This window comes from Protopterus annectens, chromosome 7.part0 (genome assembly GCF_019279795.1).
Source record: "Protopterus annectens isolate FY-2018-M chromosome 7.part0, PAN1.0, whole genome shotgun sequence".
Taxonomy (NCBI): Eukaryota; Metazoa; Chordata; order Ceratodontiformes; family Protopteridae; genus Protopterus; species Protopterus annectens.
This window is the reverse complement of record NC_056739.1, coordinates 1212989779-1213016188: the sequence shown is the minus strand read 5'-3', so window position 1 is coordinate 1213016188 and position 26410 is coordinate 1212989779. Positions and strand designations below refer to the sequence as shown.

Here is a 26410-nt window from a genome sequence, read left to right as displayed (position 1 = left end):
CTTTTCTTAATTCTGCTTGCTTACACTGCAATAACCTCCTTCAAAAATAAACAACAAAAGATTCTTTTACATTCCATTCCATGTTATACTGCCCTACAAAGAATAGCAAGACATTACAGCAGGTTGGATAATGTACTCCTCCTGACCACTGTCTAATTCCACATACAACTGTCATTACTAATCACCAATAAAACAGCAATAAGGCACTCCTAAAAGATATGTACAGTGATCAAGTTAAGGAAAACAAAAGGCACTATGTAACTGGCTGAAACTCATTTCATATTACTCATCCAGATGTTGAATAACCAAATAACCAAAATGTGAGTTCTACCAAAACTACTTCATGACTTTTCTTCCAGTGACATTAATTCCACACTAAAGTAATATGGTGACCGTTTCATTTTGGTTTATGTACCCTGTGAAGGAAAATAACACATCACTTCCTTTTCCAAGCAATCTCAGACAGAGGTGATACAGGGAGAAAGGAAGGAAGGATGTAAATACAGTATTTGATTTTCTAAGTCAAGTTAAGCTATAACAAGTATTTTAAGATTATATTAGGAACTTGCTGACCTCCTCTTTATGTGAATAAAAAGTCTGTTCCTAAATTACCGGTTTCCATGAAAACGTCACCACAGATCTATCAAAGACCAGTTAGAAATACAGAAGGGCTGCTCCTAGCTAATGTTAATTAGAATTGCTGGGAATTCTTCATGGTCTTTGAAGGTTTGATAGGTTACAATTCACTCAGCGGCATGGCTTAAATGCAATAGAAAATAATAAATGTAAAAAAAAAAAAAAGCGCTTTCCAACATTTGTTTCAAGTTTCCCTTTTGTTAAATTAATTCTTAATAATGACGTCTGTTTTACTGATCTGAATTTGTAAGGGTTTTAAAAACTTAAAACTGAAGCACTATATTACTGCATGGTAAATCAATCACAATTAAGCAGCTAAACAGTTAAACACATAAATCAATCACTTAAATCAAAACTTTAAAATAATGTACTGCAGCTTTTTAATTACCATGTTTTAAGAAAGTTAAGTACATAACTGTGACTGATTCTTTAATATAAATACTCTTAGGTTTCAGTTTATTTATTTTTTTAAAGCTGATAAAGCCTCATACTCAAAATAACCTCTTTCTTTTAACAAAGTGTTTATGGTTTTGTACTACAGTTGTTTTGTTGACTTAAGGAATTGTCTGGGATCTGCGGGACACAGTCTTTGCAGTGCTGCTGTATTTCTGTTTGTCCTTCCTGAAAAATACAAGACAGTAATTGTAATCAATGCTGTAAGTATGTGCTAAGAACAACCAATATGAAAAAAAACTATTCTATCAGCAAAAATGCAAACTTCAATATGTTCTTCTAAGGTCAGTTCACCTTTAGTGACTGTTAGGCACCCCTATGCATTCTCCAAAAATTTCATTTGACAATGATGAATGAATGAATAACAGTAACAAATAAATACATACAAGTTATTCAACATTGCTTCACAACATTCATTCATTCTCCAATAGCAGTTCTATCCATTCCACAGGAACAGAAAAACTAAAGCACGTCCTTGCACTCATTGCACACAACAACAACAAACTTCTCCGAGGCAGGAATGCCAGTCCTGCTGTAAGATTCACACACGTATTCCAGTCATGTACGGCTTGCACATCTGCATGCAATTTGGAGACTCATTTATTATTATTTATTTATTTTACATTTGTTGACCGGGCTAGTCTAACTGGATATATGTCCATTTTCAGTAGAGGCCCGGGGAGATAAGCTCCACGACAAACTGTTAACATGAAAAAATTACAAAGAAATATAAAAAATGAAATTATAGTAATATATACACAGACAAATCTGGTTAATAGGGAATCATTTGAAGAAGAGATATCAAATACAATGAAAACTGGAGTTTCAAAAATGACAAGGAGGTACATTCCATAATGCAAAAAGGAGGCATACAATCTAGTTGAATGTACAGGTAAAGTATATCACTTCATGGCAAAGAAAAAAAAACAGGAGGTATACAGTCTGATGCCATATACAGTATATTACACAATGAAAGAGGCTGCTTAATGATCAGTAGTAGTAATAATTAGTTACAAAGAAAAATTAATAAAATATTTTTAATAAATTTTTTTTTTTTCAAATAAGTGGGAGAGAGAAGGAAATTAATGAGATACGGAGCCATAGAGGCCATATATTGTTAAAAAGGAAATGACAGAAGAATTAATTAAAAGAAAAAAGGGGAGATAGAGCATAATTTGGGTAGAGGAGAGGTTTAGGCAGGTTTAGTACAGTGAAATACAACCCAGTGGTGATCCACAAGTTTAATTGTAGCAAATTCTCTTCCTCTGACGTCTCGGCTGTAGCCTTCAAGGAGTAAAGAACCATAGAAGTACACACATTTTATATACTAACAGACAATAATTGAATAATTAATTAATTTATCCACCAAGTTTTTTTTAGCAAACTAATACAATAAAACAATAAAATAATTAAATTAATACTCTCCAATTCATTTCTTCATTTAACCCATGCGGGTATAAAGTACCAAACTTTAAAATATAAATAGCCTCTTTAAACAATAACTGTTTTTTAAGATTATTAACATTAAAATGAGAAACATTCACTTTTTCCAACACTACCGTTTAACTCCTCATTACTACCTTAATGAATTTTTTTAAAATGCATAGCCACAGAACTTTCTTCTTTATTATTAACGTCTCTAGCATGTTCCATTAATCTAAAAAGGTTTAGTACAGTGGCATGACCAGTGTGTTTTGAGAAAAAAATGGTCTTTTTTTGTACAGTGATAAAGAGGAAATAGAGGAAAGGTCACAGGGGAAAAGATTCCAGAATTTTCCCACAGTATTGCAGAAGACAGAATCCCCAGCCCTGTTGTTAGATTTGGATGTTTTGACTAGAAGTTTCTGAGATGAACGTAAGGACTTGAGATTATTATAGGGGGTGATGATGGTAGAGAGACTAAGAGTATTGGAAGGTTGGTAGAGAGCTTTATGTGCAATGATTAGTTGGTGGTACTTGATCAGATTCTGTAGTTCCAGCCATTCAAGCTGCTTTAAGTTAATACAGTGGTGAGTTTTAAATGGGTTACCACTAGTAAATCTGGCTATATTATTGTAGGAGCTTTCCAACTTCTGAGGTTGCTCTTAAGACGGGTTGGTGAAAAATAGAAGAGGCATAGAGGAGTGTAGAGATTAGATGAGTATGTGCAACAGTAGTTCTAGCTGTGGGTGATAGGAAGGGTTTTATTCTGTACAGACAGCCCAGTTTTTGTTGACAGATTTAATAGTGTTGTTAACATGTATGTCAAAGGAAAGATTGTTGTCTATGGTGCACCAAGTAGCTTGGTAGTTAGGTCGGGTGATATTATGGTGCCATTTGTGGAAGAAACAGAAAAATCTAAGGGGGAGGATTTCAGATTAGGATCGAAAAGGAGGAATTTAGTTTTTTGGGGGTTTAAGAGTAGGCAACAATGAGTGAACCACTGTTCCACAGTGTTAAAGACATTTTGGGTAATGGAGTGAAGGTCAGAGGAGGTTTTAGCAGAGCATATAAGTGTGGAGTCATCAGCATATTGTATGGAAGTAGCTTGGGGAATTGCTTGATGAAGGTCTTTGATGAATATGGAGAAAAGGAGAGGTCCTAATATGGACCCTTGAGGTACACCGAGGTTAACTGGTAGGTGGGTAGATAGAGTGTTAGGCCAAAGTACAGCCTGTTGTCTTTTATTTAGGTAGTATTGGAACCATTTGATAGAGAGTGTATTGCAAGGACAGGGATTTGAGGATATCTATCAGAATTTGATGATTTTACCATATCAAATGCTTTGGACAGATCGATAAATAGTGCTGTGGAGAGCAAATTGCAGTTACGAATCTTTGCAGTAGAGATGACAACCAAAAACCCATTTGGGCACACAATGGACAAACTATGCACTGAAGGCACTCTTACCGGCCAGACTGGAGACCCAAGTGCTATGAGGCAGCAATGAAAACATTTACACCACTGTAAAAGTAACCACACCAGTGGTAAAACCGAGCCACTCAACTTATGAAGCAAGACAAAAGTAACAGTTGTGAACCTTACTTCATACTTTCACTGCCCTCTTCTTCAACAATGCAGCAATAGAAATTCCACCATTTATGCATGACTCATGTTTAGCATTCAATCTAAGCTAACACTTCGTCTCCCTAGCCTCAACTTCCAATCTGATATTACCACCCCTTTCCTTATATTCTACCTTGTCAATAATAAAAAATAAATATCTCTTAAAACTAATACATGTGGTGCTATGTGTATGGTGTGGTTACTTTTGTTTTATTTTGCGTTTTGTGCCTTTGGTGGTTTTCATTTTGATTTACACCACTGTGTACACCCTACTTTAGAATTTCATAATGCGTGTGGGTGTGTGCACACAAGATGTGTATACCCAATACAGGTATATAGACCCCCTTCAAAACATTGAATGGTCACAACATCTAAGCTCAGAACACTGAGACCATAACATCTAAAACCTATAAACGTCTAAAACTCATAACATTGAATTTCGTAACATTGAAACTTTTCATCACAACTTCAAAACCTACAAATCACATGTAAACACCCCCCCCAACTAAACCACCACCAAAGTAGTAAACACACTTTGTACTAAATTTCTTCAGGGGGCCAAGCCCCCCCCCCCCCGGCACATTAAATATACCAACTCCAAGATTGCACTACAGTGGGGTTAGAAATTAACTTTTTCCTCACTGTAGTGCGATCTCGGAGTTGGTATATTTAATTTACAGGGGGGTGTGGGGGTGCAGGGGGGCTTGCTCCTCTGCAGAAACATAGCACAAAGTGCGCTTACTATTTTGGTGTTGTTTTAGGTGGATGGGATGTTATTTACATGTGATTTGTAGGTTTTGAAGTTGTGAAGCAAAGTTTCAATGTTATGAAATTCAATGTTATAAAATTTACATGTTATGGGTTTTAGATGTTATGGTCTCAATGTTTTGAGCCTCGATGTTATGAACTTTAGATGTTTTGAAGGGGATCCAGCTATATACACACACACATACATACATACATACATACATATATATATATATATACATACATATATATATATATATATATATATATATATATATATATATATATACAGACAGATATGGGTCCCTTTCAGATGGTCAAACTTTTAAAAGCTCGACTTTCATATGGCCGAGACCATATGATCGAACTTTTAAAAGTTCGAACAGTCTGAATGTGGATCTCCACTGAGTGTGGGACGGGAAGATATCTCTTTACCACAATGTAGTGCAAACTCGGAGTTGGTATATTTAAATAGCGGGGGGGGGGGGGTTTGTTTTTTTTTCACATTGTCGAACATTCAAATGTTCGATCATATAATCTCAGCTATATGAGAGTCGGAATATTTGGATGTTCGATTATGTAAAGTAGACCCATTATATATATATATATATATATATATATATATATATATATATATATATATATATATAGTCTGTTGCTCTCAGGCTCCCTACCATAGCATAGTAGCCTGTTAAGTGACTGCATGTTCCTATAGGCTATATGAGGTCTGTCATCTATCAAGTTCCTAATCCTATCGTCCATCATCAAGAGCTTCCAGTTGTTATTAAGAACTCTTGTAATGTGGCTGTTCCTGTTGGTAAAAGGGATCGTTATCCTATTGATAGGATCGATATCATGATCCCTACTAGGTAGTGAATGAACATCTGATCGTCTGATCAGTGGGGCACCCGGACCTGGTCTATGCCGGTCTCCTTCTAAGATGTCATTGTAAACGTCAGCTCTATTATATCCTCTGGAAATAAAATTTTTGGCCAATTGTGTCTTATGATGCTCATATGCCGTGTTTTGTGTAGTCAACCTGGATACCCTCATAATCTGATTTTTCACTATGTTCTTGTGAACATGCTTGGGATGCATGCTGTTTCGATGCAAAAGGTTATTCTTCCAACAGGGCTTCCTGAATAACTCTGTATCAAAGCCATTAGATACCTTGATGATTTTGACATCTAAAAAATCAATTGCATTTACAGAATGAGAGCATTCAAAACAAAGGAACCCTGTGGTGCCATTCAAATATGTCACAAAATCCAACAATTGTTCAACAGTACCTCCCCACACAATAAAAACAATCATCTACAAACCTGCTGTAATACTTTAGGTGCATCTTAAATTCAGTATTGTTATTAAAGACAAAGATGTCTTCCCATTGTGCCAACACCAAGTTGGCATACACGTTGGCACATGGGGTGCCCATTGCTACCCCCTTGGTTTGTAAATAATATTTACCATTATAAAACAGGACATTGTTCTCAAGTGTTAACTCAAGAAGAGACATCCATCTACTGATCCTATCACCTGGTATTTTATTTTTCATTAAAAACAACCTGATAAAATCCATACCAATGTCATTCGGTATTGAGATAAACAAAGATTTAACATCAAGTGTGACGAGAATATCATCACTACAAAAGAAAGGAGAACTACCAAAAATGGAAAGATTCTCTAAGAAATGAGTCGTATCTCTCAATACCTGCTTAACATCTGTAACAACTGGTTTGAACATCTTATCCAGGTAAATGGATATTGCCTCAGTGAGCCATCCTCTACTGGATACAATCGGTCTCAGTGGTGGATCCAGAGGTTCTTTATGGATCTTGAGGAGACCTTTAAATGAGGGAACTAAAGGACTGTCAACTAAAAAATACATGTAAAGATCATTGTCAATGACATTAGTTATCAACAAATCATACAGGCACCCATGTACGCCTTTAATCAAGTTGTTGAGGTCATAGTTGTGTAAAGGAAGATATGTCTCACTATCTAATAACATGGACTCCATCTTTTTACAATAAGCAGATCTGTCCATAATAACCACAGCTCCACCCTTGTCAGCTTGTCTGACCACTATGTCATCATTATTTCTCAAGCTGACAATGGCATCCCTTTCTTCTAATGTTGTATTGAAAAAACATGGTTTAACGTGTTTGTTATTATATAACTCAAATATCTCACTCTCACAGGCTTGCTCAAACGCCTCTAGCAAAGGATGCTGTTGAGGCATAAAAGTGGAGGGTTTCTTGAACAAATCAAAACCATTTCCCTTGGTATTGTGGGCATCCTGCCCATATAGCAATTTCAGGCCAAGATTCCTAGTGAAAAACTTAATGTCAACGATAACATCCGTAAGGTCATTACAACTAGAGGGTATAAAACCCATCCCTTTATTTAATACAGATAGCTCATGTGTACTTAAAACATACCTAGAAATATTTGTCACTAAGTCCTGGGAATTGGCTTCAATGCTTTCTTCGTCAGTTGGAAGACCTCCTCGGTACTCTTCCTCTTTACTGCCCTGCTCTGTGGAGACCAAGTCCTTCTCTCGAAGGGTTTGAAGGGCAACGGAAAAGGAAATCCTTCACCTACACCAAACACTTCATCTTCTGTTGGAATAACAAAGGGGTCTATGGTTAATTGCTTCCTGCGCACATCGTTCCCCTTATGTTCTGAAGGAACATCTGGTGTCGACTGAATGTCAGTATTTTCATGGCTCTCAGCGTGTACAATGGCTTTGACAACAACTTGGCGAGGTTTAGAAGCCACTAGTGTAGTGTTCCTAGCATCAGATTTCGAGCGCGCTGAGATGGGTGACTGAATCACTTCACACGCGCTTCCTAACGACGTCGTCAAGGGGGCGGATCCCTATTCAGGGTCCCGATGAGTAGTAACCGGTTTTAAAGGCACAGAACTTGCATTGTTCACATTATTAGCATTGATAGTGTTAGAATGAAATTTATCACGAGGCCAGGAAAAGACCTGACCCTTTTGGAAATCCAGGAAATCTCTCTCAAGCTTCCTTTTCTTGTCCTGTAAGGACTTAGTGTCAATAGATGTTAACATAAGCTTTAAATCAGTAGATAACGTTGACAGTTCTTGGTGCCCCAAAAGCTCAAATAGCTCATTTTCTAAGCTTTTAATTTCAACAACCAAATCGTTGGCAACAATTTCATATTGCTCAATAAGAATTCTAATGTATGAAAAGCTAGTGTCCAAGTTCAACTTCTGCCACTTGGCTAGAAGCTCAGGTTGCGCTGTACCAAAAGTGGGCATTTTCAATACCCTTAACCCCCTGGGAACTAGTTTAAAGCTGAGACACGCTTCCATGTGCAACTTCTGCCAATGCACATTGCACAGCTTCTGTAACTTGTTCTCCAACTTCCTAGTAACAAGTATGACGTTCATGTTTTGTCTAAAATTATTAGCGGTACCTTCAATACTACTCAAGTCACTGGTTGTTAACTTGAGTAATGGATTAACAGTCATAGCAACTAAATCATCCAAATTAAAGGATTTATCAGCTCCAAAAACGCCACTTCGATTAACCGATGTAGCAGCCATGTCCCAGCAGAAAAGTAACGACAGCAAAACAAAAAACAACCAATATCTGCCAGGTAGAGCACCCTCAGTTCAAAAAACCACAAATATGAAAAGATAACAGAGGAATGCACCATGAGCTGCGTAACTGAAGAACTTCAAAAGGGTTCGTAAAATCCAAGATTTAATGCAATAAAGACAAAGACAAAAAGACTGCAGTGGGTTAGCGCTTTCACGTTAGGATTAACGCTTCATCAGACATCAAGAATGCAGTCAAATCACATGTGCTTAAATACAAGTAATGACATCACTGCTAATTCAAAACGACAAATCACAAAACAATGACTGATGAGAACACCATCACTATAAACTAAATAAACATAAAAATAAATAAATTAGTATAAGCATATAAAACACACTTATAAAACACACACTTATAAAAACTATAACAAAATCTTTTGCATGAATATTCAGTAATGCAGACAATAATATCAAACATATAAAACACACTTATGAGAACAATGAACTATATCAAAATCTTCTATATAGTTAGTGTCTCAATGGTCTACTGGCTAAAAATGGTTTGAGGGTAATCCTGTCATTCAGCCCATACTTATGGGCTTGTAGTTTCAAAATCCATTTGCCTTCCCTCTCCTCAGTATGATTTCTGATGTTACCCAATCTACCACTCCTCATAACCAATTCTAAAATCCTAAATCTAAAAGTGTGTAAGGATCCATGTTCTACAACATGTCGCGCCAAGGCATTGGTGGTATTACATTTCTCAATGGCATAAACATGCTCCCTTATGTGCTCACGTAAAGATCCGTTTGTCTTGCCAAAGTAAAATTGCTTACAGAGTTGACACTCAGCAACATATATAGCATTGATGGATCTACAGTCAGCATAATGTTTAAAAACATAAGCACGTCCAGTAACAGGATGTGTGAAACAATTGGAATCAGCTATATACCTACACTGATTACAGGAACGGCATGGAAAAGTGCCATTCCTTCTAGATAGTCTGTTGCTCTCAGGCTCCCTATAATAGCATAGTAGCCTGTTAAGTGACTGCATGTTCCTATAGGCTATATGAGGTCTGTCATACATACATATACACACACACTTGTATTGTGCGGAGATATATACGTATACAGAGAGAAATATGGAAGCACTTACATTTGCAGAACGTCAGCATCTATTTTGTTGTTACACTTCAGCAAACAAAATAGATATTCAACAGGTGTGAGAGACTGATGATCCATAGGTTTGGGGAATATGCCCTTTACCTGCTATAGTGCGATCTCAGAGATCATGTAGAGAGTTAGTAGGGGGGGGGGGGTTGTGGGGGGTACAGCAGGGTTACTCCTACCCCGTAAAAACGTACTGTTGTTACTTAAAAATACTGGCACATCCTTAATTTGACTTTATTTTATTGGGGTAATGTTAGCGATGTTGACATTTAGGTGTTTCAAAAAAAGTGTAGAAATTAGTATGTAACTACACACATTTTATATATATACAGATATATATATATATATATATATATATATATATAGGGTCTTTATTAATATTGCATGCTTACAAAAGCGAACGATAATTAATCGACCCCGTGTAAACGAAAGCTTACAACAGCGATTTTTTTCCAAGGGGAAAAAAAATAAAAAAATCACTGTTCCAAAATAAAAACAAACAAAAAAAAACTTTAAAACATTACATAATGTGAGGGGCTGTGCACCCCACACCCCCCCCCACTTAAATATACCAACTCCGTGATCGCACTACAGTGCCAAAAATGGCAAAGTAACAAAAGCGGCCAAGTGAATTCTTTCCCAGGGAAAGAATTTGCTGAAAAGCCATTTCGCTATTTTGCCATTTCATTCTTTTAGGTTTGATCAAGACACATTCGACAAAATGCACCTGTGATCACACAATAGAAACCATGTATATATATATATATATATATATATATATATATATATATATATATACATATATATATATATATATATATATATATATATATATATATATATAGACACACACACACACACACACACACACACACACACACACACACATATGGGTCCCCTTCAAAACATCTATAACACATAACATCTAATTTCATACATTGAGACCAAAACATCTAAAACCCTTAACATTAAATTTCATAACATCTAACAGTACAAATCACATGAAAATAACATCCCCTCCACATATAACAACATATGACACCCAACTACCAAACACACTTTTTACTATGTTTCTGCAGGAGGGCTTGATACAGTGGGGTTAGGAAATTAACTTTTTTCCACTGTAGTGCGATCTTGGAGTTGGCATATTTAATGGATGTGGGGGCAGAGCCCTGGGTGCAGGGGGCTTGTCCCCCTGCAGAAACATAGTAAAAAGTGCGTTTGGTACTTTGATGTAGTTATATGTGGAGGGGATGTTATTTTCCTGTGATTTGTAGTGTTAGATGTTATGAAATTCGATGTTATGGGTTTTAGATGTTTCAAAGTAGATATATATATATATATATATATATATATATATTACACATACATACACACACAAACATATAACACGCACACAGACTTACATATAGGTTCATAGGTTCATACTAGGCTATCTGCCCTAGGGCATTTATATGCCTAGCCAGAATGCGTTTGGCTTTCGCCACCCATTTTAAATTTATTTTGCTATGCCCTTTTTCGAGGTTAGTATACTGTGCCTCTGTCTAACAGTGACACAGAAGTGATACCCGGGGTAAACCTACAATCTCCCATCCACTCATCAAGATTCCTCTTGAAGAGAGTCAATGAGGGACTCTGCCTAACCTGGACTGAGATTTTATTCCAGAGTGAAGGGAGCCTCTGGGTTATGAATCTGTCCCTCCAGCATGTCCTATTTATTTCAGTGCTGAGGTTCAAGTCTCTCGAGCGCGTAGCTCGATGGGATTTGGATTTTCTGAGGTGCAGCATGTCCATTAATTCCGGGTTGGACATGGCTTTATACGTCAAGCACAGATCGCCTCTGAACAGGTGGTATGCCACTGAGTAGAGCTGGAGTTTCTTTAACCAGGCAGCATATGGCATCTGTTTGAGCCCTTTGATCCTCTTGGTGAGGTACTTTTGGGGTCTTTCCAGTTGCTGCAGGTGTCTGGTAAGGTACATCCCAAAAGGGGCATTGTACTCAATTATGGGCCTGATGAGGGATGAGTAAAGAGGCACGATGACCTCCCCTGATCTAGATGTGAATCCCTTCATGATTATGTGGGCTATATAAAATGTTTTTCTAACCACTTTGGCCACGTGGTTGTCAAATGAGAGAATGCTATCAACTTGGGTCCCCAGGTCCCTAATTACTTCTTCTGTACTTAATGGATTACCACCTATGTGGTAATTTGTGGGCACTTTGTTTTTGCCAAAGGGGATGACTATACACTTTTTGGAATTTAGCTTGAGGCCATGGCTCTGGCACCAGTTGTCTGTTTCTATTAGGCCCTTTTGGAGGATGCTTGTGTCGGCTGGAGAGTCGATTATGGCGCCCAGTTTGCAGTCATCTGCGAACTTGGTCAGCCACAGTCCTTCCATGTTGGCCTGTACCTCCGAGAAATATATACCGAACAAGAGAGGTCCCAGGACTGAGCCTTGTGGGACACCACTTGTAACTGGTTTGGAGTCTGACATGGCTCCAGCAATTCTAACCATGTGGGTTCTGTCCTTGAGCCAGTTTGCAATCCATCTAGTGACATAGGGGTTTATATTTAAGCTGGTGAGCTTATCTATAATGCCCGAGTGGGGTATTGTATCGAAGGCTTTTGCGAGGTCCAAGTAGGCTGTGTGGACCACCTTCCCCTCATCAATGGCCTTGGTGACTGTTTCAAAGAAATCAACCAGGTTTAAGAGGCAGGATCTGCCCTTAACAAAGCCAAACTGGGTAGGATCCAGTGTCTGTAGGTCCCCAATATCTTTATTTATGAGGTCCATGATGATCCTTTCCATAGCTTTGCAGACCAAGCTAGTCAGGCTTATGGGGCAATAGTTTCCAGGATCCAATGAGGCACCACCTTTATGGAGAGGGACCACTGTTGCTGTATGCCACTCTTTGGGCACATATCCTGTAGTAAGGCTGAGATTGAACAGTAGTTTTATGTTTGGGTTTAGCTCTTCTTGGAGTTCATGTAGGACGCAGCCCAGGACACCGTCTGGTCCCATTGATGCTGTTTTTTTTTTGCTTTGGAGAGGGCGGCTCTTACCTGAGCATCTGAGATGTCAGGGGGGCAGCACTCTGCTGGGATAGATATTTGTCCTTTTGGTGGGGAAGGGGGGGGGATGTTTGCGCTGAACCTGTCAGCTAGGATGTTGGCAATGTCTGTGGGTTCAGTGTATTTTTTGCCATTTTGGACCAATTCTGAGCATATCTGGGAATTACCACCCAGGTTCCTAACATAACTAAAGAAAGCCTTGTGATTATCCTTAGTGTCCTGAGCAATTTTTCTCTCGAAGCTGGCCTTAGACAATTTTATGAGTGCCAGTAGTTTTTTGCTAATACTGATCAGTGATGCCTTCCCTTTTTGGGATTTTGCTCTATCATTTAGTAGCTTCCTCCTTCTATTGTATAGTTTGTTTATGGCTGGGGTCCACCAGACAGGACGTCTGCCTTTGGAGGATTGGGTCTTGGTTTTATTTGGGATCGCATGATCCATGCATTCCTGAAGGTGTTCATAGAATGCGTTTATAAAGGATTCTGCAGTCTGGGCTGTATATTCCACAGGCCCGGGGGCTTTGAAGGATTCCACCTCAGTTTTGAGGAGTGTGAAATTTGCTTTAGAGAAGTTTTTCACTGTGGTTTTCTGGGCAGGGGGTGGGGTCGGGATGTGAATATCCAGTGAGATTAGTTTATGGTCTGATCTTACCAGTGAGGGATACACTTCTGGTCTGGAGCATAGAGAGCCCATGTTGGTGATGATCAGGTCCAGTATGTTTTCCCCTCTTGTGGGAGTGGTAACAAGTTGTTCCATAGCATCTGAGTTTATAAATTCTAGGAACCTTTGGGCTAGGGTGTTGGAGCTAGAGTCATGCTCCCAGTCTATGTTTGGGTAGTTGAAGTCACCCAATATAATGGTGTTTGGAGAGACCTTCATATTTTACAGTGTTCTCAGGAAGGCCGAGTGGGGTTCCTGGGTTTGGGAGGGTGGTCTGTAGCAGGCTATAAACTGGAAGGCAGTTTTACCCACTGTTAGTTGCGCATGGATAGTCTCTGATGCTTCGTGCTTTGCCACCAACCTGGAGGTGTGGGTATCTTTGATGAATATCGATACTCCCCCTCCTTTTGTGATTCGGTCCAAGTTTTGGGGCCGAAAAGCATGGTATGAGGTATAACCTGGTAGTGCTGGGGTGCTCTCGGGAGCCCTGAACCAAGTTTCTGTTACTGCACAGATATCGATGTTCTCCATGCTAAGGAGAGTTTTGAGTGCGTGCATCTTGAGGTTTAGACTTCTGGCGTTGAGTAGCTTTACTCTTAGTTTCTTATCCCTTGTGATACCTATGCAGGTGGGTTTGTCTTTTGAGCCTTGCCTAAAAAAGGCACTATGGGGGTAGCAAGAGCCTTTGCCAATATCCGATAGCCCTGGGGTGACAGGTGCAAGCCGTCCCTAGCGAAGCATCATGGCTTGTCGAGCATATCATCCCAAGCTGACAGGCATTGGATCTCCTTTGAATGACACCAGTACTTAAGCCAATTGTTGAAATTGATCATCTTGTCTTCATATTGTGGCATCATTCTTGGTGAGGGTAAGATGCTACTCAAGGTCAGGGTCATACCAGCCTGGGCTACATGCTCAGACAGCTCCTTTATGTCTCTTTTCATGTAGTCCAGGGAGGTACGTCTCAGGTCATTCACACCAGCATGGACAATGACTGAGTCATATTTGTACTTGCCTTGGAGTGACCCGAGTGCTTGTGTTATGTGGCGGATCCTAGCGCCCGACAGGCTGCTCACCATGACCCTCTCCTTGTTCAGCCTGGTGAGCGGGACGTCAGTGTGTCTGACGATAGAGTCACCTATTACAAGTGTATCAGGTGTGTTGTTTAGTCTTAAGGGCTGTGACTGTTTGGCACACTGGCTTTGTGAGATATGTGTTGCACGTGTTTTATTTTGGTGTAGCGGTTGCTTGGGTGTCTGCTTTGGAGGTCTCTGCTGCTTAGGCAGATCTTTATTTAGAGCCTCCGAGTATGTTTTTGTGTGATTATGTGTTTGGTTTGCTGTCATGGTAGGTCTATGTGAGACTGGAATTGTAGTGAGTATGGTTTCCTTCTCCTCCTGACCGGTTATGCCAGTACTGAGTTGAGACAGCTTAGCCTCCAGTTTGGCTATATGGTTGCATCTCTCACATGTGTTGGAATTTGTTGGGAGGAGGAGAAGGTTGTCTGTGTACATGAGGCAGTTGTAACATTGCCTCAAGATTCCTAGATTCACCAGCTGGACCGGAGAGGAGATTGATAACTGACCTTTGGACATGCTAGAATAATATTGGGAATTCCTTAATAATTGAAAACAAGGGCCAGTGAGGAGTGAGGGTGTAGGGCTTTTAATTTTTAGTGCTGACTTATATAATTGCTTTAGTGAGCAAGTGCCAGGTAACTTAAGTGCAATGTGTTACAGGTAACTTAAATGTAAAAACAACAAACAGTAACTTTCTTTCAAGTGAAACAAGGAAATAAGTACAGTAAGCAATGCAGATATCACTAGTGATCCACAGAAGCGCTGGGAAGCCACGTATTAGGTGGACTTAGCGTTCCAGGGAAATAACAAGCAAACAAACAACAAGCATATAAACAAAGCTAGATTCAGCAGGCCTGGATCTAGTCTATGCTACAGCAAACAAGGTGTACCAATTTCAGTAAGATACAGTTCAAATATTCAGGCACTATAAACCTTTAACCAGAAATTCCCAGCTCAGAAGGGCAGAGTCCAGCCTCTTCTCCCACAAGAGTGCAGACCACGAACCTTCTTAATGTAAAATAACTGGCCTGAAGCCCAAGTGCTTAAACCAGAACTAATACACTAACAGACACTGGACTCTCAATCAGCAGTTCCCAACTTAGAAGGATGAAAGCTACCTGTCCTGCCACCACAGTGCATGCCACAAACCTTCCTAATGTAAAACAACTGGTCTGAAGCCCAAGTGCTTAATCCAAAAGACTTAGAATGATAGCTACACTTTAATCAAGTTACTACCGAGCAGTAATAAATACAATTGAATACTTTAGAGAATTCCTGGATTAGTGCTCAAGTTACACAAACAAAGCTAGATCCAACAGGCCTGAATCCAGTCTATGCCACAGCAAACAAGGCGCACCAACTTCAGTAAGAAACAGTTCAGATATGCATGCACTATAAGCCTTTAACCAGAAATTCCCAGCTCAGAAGGGCAGAGTCCAGCCTCTCCTCCCACAAGAGTACAGACCACGAACCCTCAATGTAAAATAACTGGCCTGAAAGCCCAAGCGCTTAAACCAGAATTAATATACTTTTAGAATAACAGACACTGAGCCCTCAATCAGCAGTTCCCAACCTAGAAGGATGTAAGCTACCTGTTCTGCCACTACAGTGCAGACCACAAACCCTCTCAGTGCAAAACAACTGGTCCGAAGCCCAAGTGCTTAAACCAAAAGGCTTAGAATGAGTTACACCAAGCAGTAATAAATACAACTGAGTACTTTTAAGATGATGCAAAAGTAAAATAAAGTAGGTAGAAACACAAGTACAGTAAAAGCAGATGAAAATTTTTTTTTTTTTTTTTTTTTTACACGTTTACATGTTTATACAAGTTTAAAGTTAAGTACTAGGCTAGTTGGCCTTTTGAGGTAAACATCTTAACCATTATGCCAATGGCAATCCCCATCCCTAAAAATATATACACACACACGTGAACACATGTATAGATAAAACACACTGAACGCAGATATTACTTCAAATAAAGTGCACAAAACTTGAGATAAAGTCAAAATTAAACGTAAGCAGAAACATATGTCTTATGCTGTCCATACAGGGGTCAACCACCTGCAAGCCCCTCAAATGGTAAACAGCAGGAGTCTCCACTCCCAGAAAAGTGCCATCTTCTATGCCAACAAGCAGATGTCTCTTTCAAGCAATGTTCCTTCTAGGTCAAACTATAAACATCTCTTAAAGGAAATCCACCCACTTTATGGACACGGCAAGCAGCTCTTCAAAGCAATTCTCTCTCTTCTGCAAGATTACCACCTATGCAGTGAGCGGCTAATTTCTCTGACTAATGTGACCACACCCTTCTCTTTTAAACTTTTCTTTAGCAGACATTTTCAATCAATTAGTGTCTGCTCAGTTCTGTCTTAATTGTACATATACTCTCCTAGTACATACAAATTCAAGTCAAATCCCCTTCAAATATTCAGTCACAATATCAATAGAAAATCCAACAAATTATTAATGACATAATTTCTACTAAACCTCACTGATCCCCCCCCTCCAAACACAACTCCTAGTTGCATTATTTATTAGGATAGACTTTATGAATCTAGATAATCCATCAGCAATGGCATTCTTTGCATCAGGCCTGTATCTGGGAGCTGAAAAGACTGCAACAATACTGAACACCTCCTCAAATTATTACTAGAATTCCTTTGATTGTTTAGCCAGTGAAGTAGTGCATGATCACAGCATATCTCTCAACCCCCAAGTGCAACAACTTTGGACAGATGCAAAAATAACAGGGAGGACAAAGGACAATAATAGGGACAGATTTGTAATGCCGCTCTTACAGACTTAAGATGTTGCTAGAATAACAGGCTGTCCATTAACGTGAATTTTCCTGAAGTTGTGAAGCCTGAAACTCAAACATTTGTCATTATTTAGTGACTTTAATCCTCACTGACTTGTCAGAAAAAAACCCACAAATTTTATGAGGAATGGGCCAAAAATATGAGGCAAAAATCTGGGCATTTTGTGCATATCTATACAGTTGAGCGGTATGGATCAGTCACTAGTGGAAAACTTTACCCAAAAGGGTATTTTACCAAAAATACTGGATTGAAGTGAGCATTCATTTAATGAACGATCACTCATGCCCAATGGCAGAGTGCTTCATTGCTACTGTACTCAACTTTCTGTTAAAACAGCAGATGAGCTTCACCACCTACTTATGGGAATACAACCTACTCTCACATCATAAGCTTCCATACAAATGGTTTGCCAAAGTCAGGAACGAGTAATATGGGCTCTGAGCACATTATCTTTTTTTAGCAGTTTAAAGGATTCGTTTTCTCTTACTGTCAAGTTGACTTGGATGTTGTGTTCTTCCCTCTCATAAGGTCTGTTTGAGGACAGGCTATGGAAGAGAAGCTTGAAACAAACCTATTTTAATACCCTGCTTATCTCCTCTAGATGCTTTTACATGGTGCTTGGTAGTACGCAACAGCCAGTTCTAGACAATCTCGTTTTTTTATCTGTTTGGGATTCAATTACCCCTTCTTCTAATCAAATATCTTAAATACTTGGCTTCTATCATGCAGAGCTTACTTGATTTTCATTTTCTAGCAATTTTTGGCAGCCACTAAAATTAAACTTAACATGTTTAGTCAATTCAGATCCTGTGTTCCAACTCAAAAAAAATCACTTTCTTAGTTGTACCCATTTACTCACCCAACATTTCTAGCAGAGTACTCTGCAGAGAATTTTTAGTCTGCAACCCATTATACTCCCAAAACATACATTTCCCAGTTACCTCTTTCTTCCCTATCACACCTTCAACATTTGCCATCAACCTGAGGAAAATAATCTTTGGAGTCTGCTTGGGGTATATATATGGCCTCCCATTGTCTCCTTGTGAATTGGTTATGCAGTCTCTCTCTTCAATTTTTTCTAACCTCCTCTGTTCAATTTCTATAGTTACCGTTGAATGCTTTATATGTCCTACTAATTACATAGAGCTTACTTCTGTCAGAATTAAACTCCTACCTGGCTTAAAGCTTATAGCACAGCTTATAATGTGGTAAAAAATGACTCCCAGTCTTCTGAATAAATCACTATGTCATCAAGGTACATGGCTAAGTAGCTGGTGTGATATTTCAGAACCCCATCCATGAGGGTTTGAAAGACAGCAGGTGTAACATGAAGTCCAAAGGGTAAAAGTGTAATAAAATACACCTTCAGGGGTTGGGAATTCTGTATTTCCTTTACTTTTAGGGGCAAAAGGGACCTGCAATTTGGATTTCCTAGCCTATCTATGAGCTCATCCACTCAGGACATTGAATACACATGAAACCTGGATATCTCATTTTGTTATCTGGAAGTCATTACAAAATGTAATGAAGCCATGTGGTTTAACGCACAAGACAAGCAGACTGTTCCATTCACTAGGGAACTCTTCAATAAGTTCATATGCAAGTAACTAGGCTAGCTGCCCTTGTGGACCATTTTAAATCTTGCCAATTTCCTTTTTTGTGTTCAAATTAACCTGCCCCATTTGGTTAGAAACTGGCCTTACCCATCCTACAGGCAATAATTGCATATTACCCCTAATGAGAACAACTGGGATCATACCATGGATAATATGAGGGGAACTAAGTATGGACAGTCAATAATTGTACATTATCCCTAATGACAACAACTGGGATCATACCATAGATAATATGAGGGGAACCATGTATGGGAAAAAGCATTTAGGAGCTGCTTCTTGTGCATTAGTAACACAGGGGCAGTTCTGGGGTAATGTTCTGTTTCCCATTCACAGATCTAAGTTGTCACTGAAAATGGACAGGGATGAACTTAGTTTTATGTGGACAGGGAGTCTGTTCCACATCAGTAGTAGTCTCTGCAAGATATACCTGTTGCTCCAAACCATTCTGTTGATGTTGCAGAACAGGTTTAGATCCCTAGACCAAGTATTTCTAATGCCATGTGACTTGCTGATATGTGGTAACTCTATCAGTACTGGGTTGGAGGATGCCTTATATGCCAGACACAGACCACCACTTAGCAATCTGTAGGTTACTGAGAAGAGTGACATGCCTTTGAATCAATCCGTGTAGGACATGTTGTTTAGGCCTTGTATGGTACCTCTGTGGGCATTCCAGTTGTTGCATGTGTCTGGAGAGATAAATTCCAAAGGATGCATTATATTCAATGATGAGCCTACTGAGAAATGAGAAAAGGGAGACAATAACATCCCTTGATCTAGACACAATCCCTTTGTTTATAAGCTGTGTAATATAGGAGGGCTTTCTTTTAACAAAGGACATATGTTAGTCAAAAGTTAGGTCACTGTCCACATATGTTGTCAAATCACAAACAACTGGGTTCATAATGTATTAGTTCCCTGGGGTAGATGACTTTCCAAAGTAAAGAATAATGCCTTTTTTGGCATTTAGTTTCATTCCATGATTTTGGCACCAGTAATTTATTTGGGATAAACCTTCCTGCAGGATAGCCAAGTTATTTGGGGATTCAGTGACTGCTCCTAGCTTGCAGTCATCTGCAAAACTTAAGTCAGCTAGCCCTTTGGTATTGGCTTTTACTTCAGAAAAGCATATTCCAAATAGGCAATATCCCAGCACAGAACACTTGGGGGACTCCACTGGTGATGGATTTCTTTGTTGAGGTAACTTCCCCTACCTTGACTCCTATCATCCTATCTGTGAGCCAGTTGGCAATCCAGCAGGTAATTAAAGCATCTTTCTTGCTTCTTCATATAATGCCTTTCTTTTGAACTTGGTTATAAGGCTTGCATTCTCCCCAGTTCTACCAGGCAGCTCTGAAAAACAACTTTATTTCTGATTAATGCATCTTCTACTTCTTGTTCCTAGGCCTTAGACAAATGCCTCATTTACTTAAACAGCAAAGATAGCATTCACTGGTATCTAACTATTGATATTTACATCGGCTCCCAGACAAAAGACCGAAGCTTCAGATTCCCTTTGAAGTTTTAAGACATTTGTGATACATTTGCCCTGGTCTTCTCTTTTTATAATGTGCTGTGTTGCAGTTCATTCCATTTATTTTTCTCCACTACTTCAAAAGGTCCCCAGCCTCTGCAACAGAAACGCAAACCACGGGGACTGAAGGACTGGTTCAAGGACAGTTCTGAATTGCCTTTAAAAAGAAATGTAAATTCATCTTAAGGGAATCTTATTTTTGTTTAAAAAAAAAAAAAAAACATATGGTACCCTGTAGTTCCAAGATCCAAAAGCCAAACGTGATATCCATGAATAAAAGCATTATGCAAAAGAAGTTCAACTACAGTAAACTAGCATGCTCAAATGGCAAGAGGGTAAGCTTGTCTACGTGTGTCTCAGGCTGGTATGTGCCTAGCATTGAACAGCATTCTACCTGCATCATGGATCATGCCACAATATGAACAAATGATGATTGACTACAATAGCCCATAATTCCTAGTTGTCCTCATGCACGGTTTGGTTAAGTGGCTTGCTTAATGTCACACAGTAGGCAACTGTGGGCTGGTGGCATCAAACCCTGTGCCACATGAACTACAGCTCACAGCCTCAACTCTCTGAACCAACTACCAGAAAAACACTGATCCTTGTCTGGTGATGTGAGGTACAATGCTACATAAGACAAGTGACTCCCCCAAAAAAAATAAAAAAAAATCAGTTCACCTCATGACACTAACAAATACTTTATTACAAATAAAGAAATAAAAAAGATTTCACAGCTGCATTAAAGTAATACACAAATACACAATTGCCACACTTACACTGAACAACAGCGCAGGCTGCAGGAAAAGATGACAATCTGCGAAAGCAAGGAGGAAGACATTCCTGACACAATAAGAATGGTCCCCTCCTTAATCAGCGGATTTACATATACATAAACTATATTTCTTACATCTGACATCAGCATCAATGATCTTCTTTGATAGGTCCTTGGTTAAAATGAATCCTATGCAGCAACAATTAGGTGAAAGGACCCAGATGACAACTTTAGTACAGAGTTCCTAAATGTAACTCGACTGTCACAGTCATGGTCACAACAATAAAGCTCGATGATGATGTACAACACAGACCAAATATCTGCTGCACAAATGTCTACAACTGAGACATTCTTGATGCAAGCATTGGAGGCAGCCATTCTTCAAGTGGAGTGAGCTCTGATTGCAGTATTGTGCAACAGATAACCAACTGTTGGATGTCCAAATAACAAAGCTGGCAATCCCCTTGGAAGTTAACTGCTTCACAATCAAATGGTATTCCCTCTTTAGTGCAAAAGAAATGACAAATGGTATTCCAAACCTTATAAATCAATTTTATGTGATAATGGAATCACTAAACATCCATAAAGGGTGAAAGGCCCTCTAGCCCCAGGTTCTTGCCATTTTAATACCAATGTTTTCTCTACAGAAAGGATTATGACTAATGCACAGTGTACCTGCTCTAAACTCCCAGACTCTGGCATTCTTGTTATACACCATCTGTTGCCCTTCATATGCCCTTTGTATAGGTTCTCTCACTACAGTCATAAAACCTTTTAACCCATCTTAAGAATGCAGTGTGCCATGCACTTTTAAATGGGGGGGGTCCTTTCCTCCCAAGTCGCATTGGCTATGTCCAGCAACCCTCGGGGTTGTCTCCTATTAAGTAATTCAAATTGGATAAACCCTGCTGAAGCTTGAGGTACCTCTCTTACAACAAAAGGCAGATAAGGAGACAATTAATCCCAGTTCTTACCATCTGGTTCAATGGCCTTCTGTAGTACAGACTGCAGAGGTCTATTAAAACTCTGCACTAGGCCAACAGTTTCAGGGTTGAAATTTGAAGATTTTAACTATTTTACTTAAAATACCAGCAAACATTTGCATTTGATTGAAAGAAAAATGGGGTTCCTTAGTCTGTCAGCATTTATTTTGATATCCCTACCCTGGAGGAAAAGCAACACTTTCTCTTTGGTTACTTAGCACTGTGTATTTGCAGTGTACTGATTCAGGAAACTTTGCATCATAGTCAATAATCAACAGATATGTACAGGTAGCCATTACTAGACTTCAGTAACAGACCTATAAGGTACAAGTTATTCCAAGCTGAACAAGGGAAAATATAACCACAGTTACCATGAAAGAACCTGAAAAAAATGTTCCCATACCCTACTCAAGTTTTGAGATATTAAATGATTTAGTGTACAGCACAAAGACAGAGAGGAAGTAGATGTTAACTGTTGGTGCCCAAGCCTTTCAGAAACCTAGTGATGAGGTTAGCACATAGCTATGTACTGGGAGAATACCTAGGAATTAACAAGATTAAACCACAGAGCCAAGGAAAATTTAACTGGCCAGGAATAATGCAAAAAGCTCAAAACTTCTATGTTGGATGCCCCAATGCAAGACAGACCTCACCCAGTCTTTAAAAAAAATCCTTTAATTCAAATGCCTATCACATCCTGGTAGAATACTATTGGGGGCCTCTGGTAAAATCTAGCATTGTGTTTGAATACATCATGGTTATTCTGGACCATGCAACTAAGTACCCTCCCTAAAGCTATCCCCCCATGCCTTTATCAGGGGACTCCATTTATGTCCAGAATAATGTACCAAATGTACCAATTCTTTAAAGTCAAACAATTAAATCTTCAGTGTACTATCCCCAAACGGAATGTATCATTAAAATCCATACTGAGAAACGTCATTGAGGAAGACAGCAAAAATTGGGACTAGCTTTACATTAGAGAAGTACCATAAGCTTGAAATTGTTCAGTCCTTCTGAATCATTATACATTAGACAGCATCATGGTCTGTTAGATATTGCCACAAACACTTAGGAAAAATAGAAAATCCCTCTTAAAAGTATTAAAGAGCACTAAATCAATTTTCAAGCTTGACTGAAAGTGGTGATGTCCATTGTAACATGGAAAGAGACCAGGCTGCACAACAAGGGGCATACAATAGAAATGCAAGAACCAGGGAGTTCAAAGATGAGGCTAAAATATTAGCTTTGGTCCCCTCTGCATAAAAAGTTTTTGAATAAATGGTAGGGTCCACTTGAAATAGTGGAAAAATTAAATGAAGATGAAGCTACAGTGTTGGACTCTAAGAGATGGCCAGAACAGATATGCCACATCAACATCTGAAACCAGGTAGATGAGACACTATCAATCACAGAACTGAGATATGGGAGCTTCTGAACAAGGAAGTCTTTTCAGAACCACCTGGCAAACACACAATAATGAGACCATCCCAGGAAAAAAGAGCATCTCAAAACATTACAGAACACCAAAATCATAGAAAAAGGCTATATGAGAGGAAGTAAAAGAAGAGTCAAAGTGAGTGGAACAGCCCTAATGTGTCAGTCTCAAAACATGATGGAACAAAACTGTAGGAAGCTAAAAAAAAATTCAAAATTTGATAGATATCCAGTGCCTAGGACAGACAAACTCATGGAGAAGTTGGAGAGAGCAATATTCTTGATCAAATCAGAATAACAGAAATCCAGTCATGATGTAGATTTATTTCTGTTTAATAATCCACTGTTATAGACTGGCAGTCTCTTTTGCATTATATTATACCACAGTCTGTGTGAATACAAAATACCTGCATAACACCCTCACATTTCAGCCAGATCCTAATGCATTGTTTTACTTCAGTTTTCTACCCTATGCATATGTTTTAGTCATTACCCTGAAGCACTCCATTTACTTCATGTATTGCAAGTCACTAAAGGTGTATGTACACTTGCTTAACTTATGGTATTGTGCAACTCTATGCATGTGTCAAATCATTCATCAAATTACTTGTTGCCGCTGTCTTGTGATATAGTTAAAAGGGTCCTTTACACCAACCCATTCATCCAGTTATTAAATGAAGACAGGAATAAATATAATTAATTTCAACAGATAATTCTGCCACATTTTATTCTCTGGTCTTCTCTTGTGTTTAAGGTGTATAAAAACATGCACAGAGTAAAACATATCACGCAGGAAGGTGCTCTGCTACTACCATGACATAAGCGATGGCTACACTTATAGTCTGTACATTTCTATGTCTACATAAAAATATAACACAAGTAGAGTAATGGGGTAAAACAACTGGAATACCAGTACAGTAGAATCTGTTCATTATCTGTTGTGTCAGCAGGCTACTCAATATTATTTGTCATAATGTGTTATCTAAAATGGTTAAATACATGTTCCTTACTTTTTATATCATTAATACTTGCTAGCAGTCAGTTAATAAGGTGTCACATTCCTGACTGCTAGCTGCCAGGGTCAGCAACTTTGTGTATTACAGATTAAACTAAATTTTAATTGAAAAAAAAAATAAACGGAAGAAGTGAAGCATCTTTTTTTTCTTACTTTCACAGTTAAAATAACTTTCTCACATAAACAACTTAATTGTGGCACTGGACACTGCAACTGCAGTAGAGGAATGAAGTTACACTGCAACAAAATCACTGCATATGGCTCGACTTTCAAACACTAAAAGGGACAAGGAAGCACACAAATTGTGATGCAGGCATGGAGCAGCAAACAAGCAAAAACACCATTCTAAACTTGAATGAGTTAAATGTATCTGTTTTATCAGCAGGTTATTGACTATCATTGGCTATATATTGTTTAAAAAAAGTCACATTGTGAAGTCTAAAGTATGGATATGGTGTGTTTGTGCATGTATCTTTTATATATATATATATATATATATATATATATATATATATATATATATATATATTTATATATACACACACACACATACATACAGTATACATTTCCTGCACATTTAAGAATTTTATTTCACTCTATGTTATTTTTATTCCTTTACAGTATCTGCCTCTGATCAAGACCATTAGTAAAAAATGCCTGCAGACCTGTTCACTTAAAAGTTAATAAATAAAGAGACAGTTATCTGTCTAAATTTACAAGATAAGCAATAAACTTGAGCAACATCCACATTCCTTATAGAAAGTGCAAAATAAATCTACTCTGCAACCACTGCACAAGGAGTTTTACTAACCTGCTCATTGTTATCTTGTTTCGACATCCTTTTCCACCTTCCCAGTGAGAAGATCCCAGACCTTTTGTCAAAAAGTTTCCACAGCCAGAACATGGTTTTCCATTACTATAATGCTATAAGTAGAACAAGTCAAGAATTATAATCAGCAGCTGTACTTCATTACAATGATTAACTAAGAATTCACACGGAAAACACCAGCATGAAAGGCTCCATACTCAAAGTCTGCAACAAAATGCAAACCAACTTTGGAACACGCACACTTTCTCTTTTTAAATTAGCAACAGATTTTTAATTAGCCCAGGTAAACCCTGTTTACAAGGTATAAGGTTTGATCAATTCTACCTTAATTTGCCTCTATGAGCAAGTCCCTTAACAAAACAATACACCCAGGTCCCCCTTAAAAGGGACAATTTGTCCAGTGTGCTTACCAGTCAATGAATAAATTAAAAACAGATGAAAATATAAATGACCATTCTGCATTTGCAGACACTGTGAACATTTCACTTACTGGAAAATGATTACAACATAAAAATGACCCATGAAAATGCTGATGAAGACCTTGTGTACGAAGCTATTAAAGGAAGAAAAGGTGCAATAACAGAAACAAATAAAAGATCACATGCTGTGTATGAATGAAAAAACAAGCAATTCTACAATTTACAGACATACAAGTTTTGTGCTCAGTAAAGTGCAGCTGCACTGAACCAGTTTACATTGGAGACTGGTACAGAAAAAATGCATACATGCTGGCAATTACTAACAGTAGCAACATGGTGAGTAATACACAAAACAACTACTTGTTTATTAACTAGAGAAGTGAAGTCGCCCAATGAGCATTCAATGGGCATTTTTACCCTGACCCACAAAACCCAAGCAGACAATATACACAAGGAAAAAAAGTATAATTAATGCACATTCAGTGTAACTACATACAATACATAATACAAATGCTCAGAGAGAAAGGTAGACAATCCCAAAAAA

General features: G+C 38.5%; 1 protein-coding gene across 1 annotated transcript in view; it reads right to left on the bottom strand.

Annotated features, from left to right (window-relative positions):
• Positions 1–992: 992 nt before the first annotated feature.
• The window catches only part of LOC122806979, a 388827-nt gene continuing 363409 nt past the window's right edge, over positions 993–26410 (bottom strand). The window contains exons 11-12 of the mRNA XM_044077841.1: positions 25430–25542; positions 993–1257 (exon numbers count right to left, since the gene is read on the bottom strand). Of these exons, the coding sequence (XP_043933776.1) occupies positions 1191–1257; positions 25430–25542 (180 nt within the window). The 3' untranslated portion in view covers positions 993–1190. The remainder of the gene's footprint in view (positions 1258–25429; positions 25543–26410) is intronic.